Below are 3,602 nucleotides of genomic sequence, written 5' to 3'. Positions count from 1 at the left end.
CAGTCTAATTTGCAAATCTGAGCACCTAGGTGTGCCTCCCTATGCAATGCACCAGGTGATGTTTTCACTCCAAAATAGACCTATTTCTTGGTTCAAAACCATACACAATATACCTTATTTACACATTCTGGGAAGGTCAAATGCCAAGTTCAGGAAGGCAAAAAGTTCTTGAAACCGTAAGTACCATAAAAAAATCATGTTAATGTGTCAAAAATCACAAATTAGCAAATGTATTTTAAAATGTTCTTTTTTAATAATTTGCTTCATGTTCACATAAGTTTCACTGACCATTTATGCTCTAGGTCCAGAGGCAATGCATATTGTAAAAAAGAGAGCACTTATTTACCTTGCATGAATTAACCTATGTACCTTAAACTCTACAAACCTCTGTATTACACTTAGACAAAGCTCAGACACACAGCATGCCTAGCCCTCGTATGTACACATCTCTAATCACAGGTATATAAGGTGTCAATAGTCTAAACAACCTCCATGTAAGGTCTGAAATTTGGTAACAAAATGAGAAAACTAAAAATATTTACGTGTTCTAAAATATCTCTTTGTGCTAAAGTCAAATGTTAGCTCACATGAAAAGGACCTTTTTAATATAATTCATTATTTCTTTGTTTTATAATCTGACCATTGCAAACACTTAATAATAATAATAATAATAATAATAATAATAGCAGGTGTACAAAAGTTCTTGGTTAATTAGGGAAATAAACACTCAATCCTTTATATTTTAATCAAGTAGGAAACACAGTTCAATATATAATGTTATTACTTTTTGTTTTAGCAGCTGCTTACTGTTTATATGGTGGATAAGTGGACAACATCCAGCGATGGGAGTGACAAGTCAAAAAAATCTGTCAGTTTGTGGAGGTTTTGTGGGCGGTGCTCCCTTGGAGTTAACAGTTATATATTTATTTAAATTTTTACTTTTTTTTTTTTTTACCCCATTACAGTTTATTTCTTAGAGATTATTTGTATACAGTTATCAATCATCATCTCCGTCTTCTCCATGGGCTTCTTCTTGTTGCTGATGTTCAGAAGCTCGTTTTTCTCTCTGTTTTTCCTGGATCTTCTTCATTTCCTCGGCGTATTTGCAGAAAGTATGCCCGAATTTGGCCCACACTTTGTATGGGACGGTAATGGAGTTGCGATAGGTGGGCTTCACCTCACTCACCCGCATGAACACCCCGTACTTATTGGAGCCCACATCGAAGAAGAAGCGCTTGTTGTCCACAGTTAAGGAAGTGCCCTCGGGTAATTCAGCGGGCTCCTCCTCCACCCCGTAATCGTCGATAAGCTTTGCCAGAGCATCGCGGAACTCGATCAGTCCTTGCGCTGGAAGAGCAATGGTTTGACCCTGTGTGGAGCCCAAGCCCGGGCCGCGGTTCACCGTCTGGCGGATCCTCAGGAATCGGCCTCTCTGGTTCTCCTTCAGATCCATGTAGTACTTTCGGTTCTCCCGCACTAGAAACTCGCTCTTTAGCGCTCGTCGGGGCTCATCCTGCGCCATGTCCGGGTTACTAGGTCCCAACTGGGCGTAATGTTCGATAAAATCCCCCAAATAATCGCGGAACTCTACGGCCACAGACATGGACAGGGTCAGCCGGCTCTTATTGCCTCCAGCCCCTACCTCGGCTATCTTTAGGAAGCGGCCCTTGGCGTTCTGCTTAACGTCCAAATAGAAGCGTTTGTTCTGTATGTCTACTCGTTTCGAGGCCAGTTCCTGGGTTTCGTGTTGCAGGGCAGAGCCCCCGACCCCTGAGGCCGGGTGTAGCGAGCTGCCACCGGAACTCATCGCCGCTCCTCCTTGCTCGCTTCCACTGTCTCTATCCGCCATGATGCCGCCTGCCTTCTTCCCCTCTCCCTGCAACTCCCACAGACAGATCACTAATCTCGCGAGAACTGCTCGTGGACAGAAGATGGTAGGGAGCTGGCGGGGCACAGAGGGGATTGTATGGAAAACTTCAAAGTGTCAGACCCGAAAGTAGACACGAAGCCAGTGTCACATGAATTATCCCTTAGAAAATGTACTTCCTTTCGTGATTATGCTTCTGTGTACATCAAATGTTCAGTATGGACCAAAATGAAAAACTGCCCTGTACTGATTGATATTAAAGCAGACCTGTCACCAAAGTTTTTACATAAAATGGCAGACAGGATTTTATATAAAGTTAAAAAAAAAGTGAAGCCCCTCCCCTTCTGTCTTGATCGCCACGGCAATGAGAGCGCAGAGCCTCCTGGGATACTTACATACTTATGTCACGCATCCTAAGTGGCTTCTTTTTCACATGTCTGATATGAGGGATGATCAGAAGGGGCATTTTTATACATTGAAGGGAAAGAATTGCAGATCTCACGATCTTCTCCCTTACAGCAGTCTCATGTCACCCGATCTCACTACTGCACAGTCCGAGTTCAGGTGATGTAGCCAGAACAAGAAGGATCAAGATGGCGGTGCCCGGGGACGAAGGAGGATTCCAGTGTGAGGTCCAGTCGTGGGACCTGTGAAATTAAATTACTCCCTTAGCGGTATTCCTGAGTGTGTCACGGGGTAAAAAAAACATGCTGAAAGCGGTTACCCCAAACCACACGCAGGGTAGCTAAAAAACATTAAAAATAAACACTTACCTGGTCCCATAGGAGTCCTGCCCGTTGAATCCCATCCTTAGGCCTCGTCCTCCGATCTTCCCGGTGACGTTGGTGCGTGCAGGAATGCGCAGGGGAAATTCCAATTACTTTGTATTGGATTCAATACAAAAACTATTGAATCCAATACAAAGTAATCATTATATAATCATATTATATGTGTGTTATATATGCTACTGTACAGTTATATTACAGCTTTCAGTTTTTTATGCACCCTTTTTTTCAACAGATTTTTGTGTTTTTATTTAAAGTTTATTTTTTACATTTATTAAATATTGGACATATTTCTGTGAGTTATGCCTAAGAATTACAGGCCTACAATGTAAAATAAATGTCCATGCAAAACAATGAACTGCTTTTGGTGTAAAAATACTGACAGAATTAAAACGCCAGTGGGGTTAAAAGTAGGTATGATTTTTTTTTAAGTTCTTATTTTTGCTTGGGACACTTAAAAGTACCACAGGCTTCCTCTTTTCTTGGCCATGACCTCCTGTACTCTAGTGCTCTGTCTTTTGGGTGCAGGTCACTTCATATTACTGTGTAAGTGTGTGTAAAAGTGCCTTTCTATTATTAATATTATTATATTATTATTATTACATATAGTCTATAGTCATGTCACTAGCTGCCACTCAAAAGGGATCACAATCTAATGTCCTTACCTCTGTCCTATGTCTTTAAGACAGACTAAGAGCAATTTTTAGGAGAAGACAATTAACCTAAATGCATGTTTTTGGAATGTGGGAGGAAACCGCAGTACCTGGAGGAAACCCATACAAACTCCAAGCAGACAGTGTCCTGGCCGAGCTTTGAACCTGGTACCCAGCGCTGCAAAGCCAAGACTGAAGAGTAATGTTACCTACCAATAGTCTAAGTAAATAATAAACCCTAGGGTTTTATTCTAATTTGATCTTTGGAATAGGTGTAGTAAGTCATTTTTTCACATT

General features: G+C 41.4%; 1 protein-coding gene across 1 annotated transcript; it reads right to left on the bottom strand.

Moving 5' to 3' along the window:
* Positions 1 to 231: 231 nt before the first annotated feature.
* On the bottom strand, positions 232 to 2,024 carry PURA (purine rich element binding protein A). Its single transcript, XM_072400788.1, has one exon. The coding sequence runs from the start codon at positions 1,847 to 1,849 to the stop codon at positions 998 to 1,000; it is 852 nt and encodes a 283-aa protein (XP_072256889.1). The 5' UTR covers positions 1,850 to 2,024; the 3' UTR covers positions 232 to 997.
* Between the last annotated feature and the right edge of the window lie 1,578 nt (positions 2,025 to 3,602).

The sequence above is a fragment of the Pyxicephalus adspersus genome, chromosome 2, assembly GCF_032062135.1.
Source record: "Pyxicephalus adspersus chromosome 2, UCB_Pads_2.0, whole genome shotgun sequence".
Lineage (NCBI taxonomy): Eukaryota > Metazoa > Chordata > Amphibia > Anura > Pyxicephalidae > Pyxicephalus > Pyxicephalus adspersus.
Note: the sequence above shows the minus strand (reverse complement) of the source record. Positions and strands in the feature narration are given on the sequence as shown.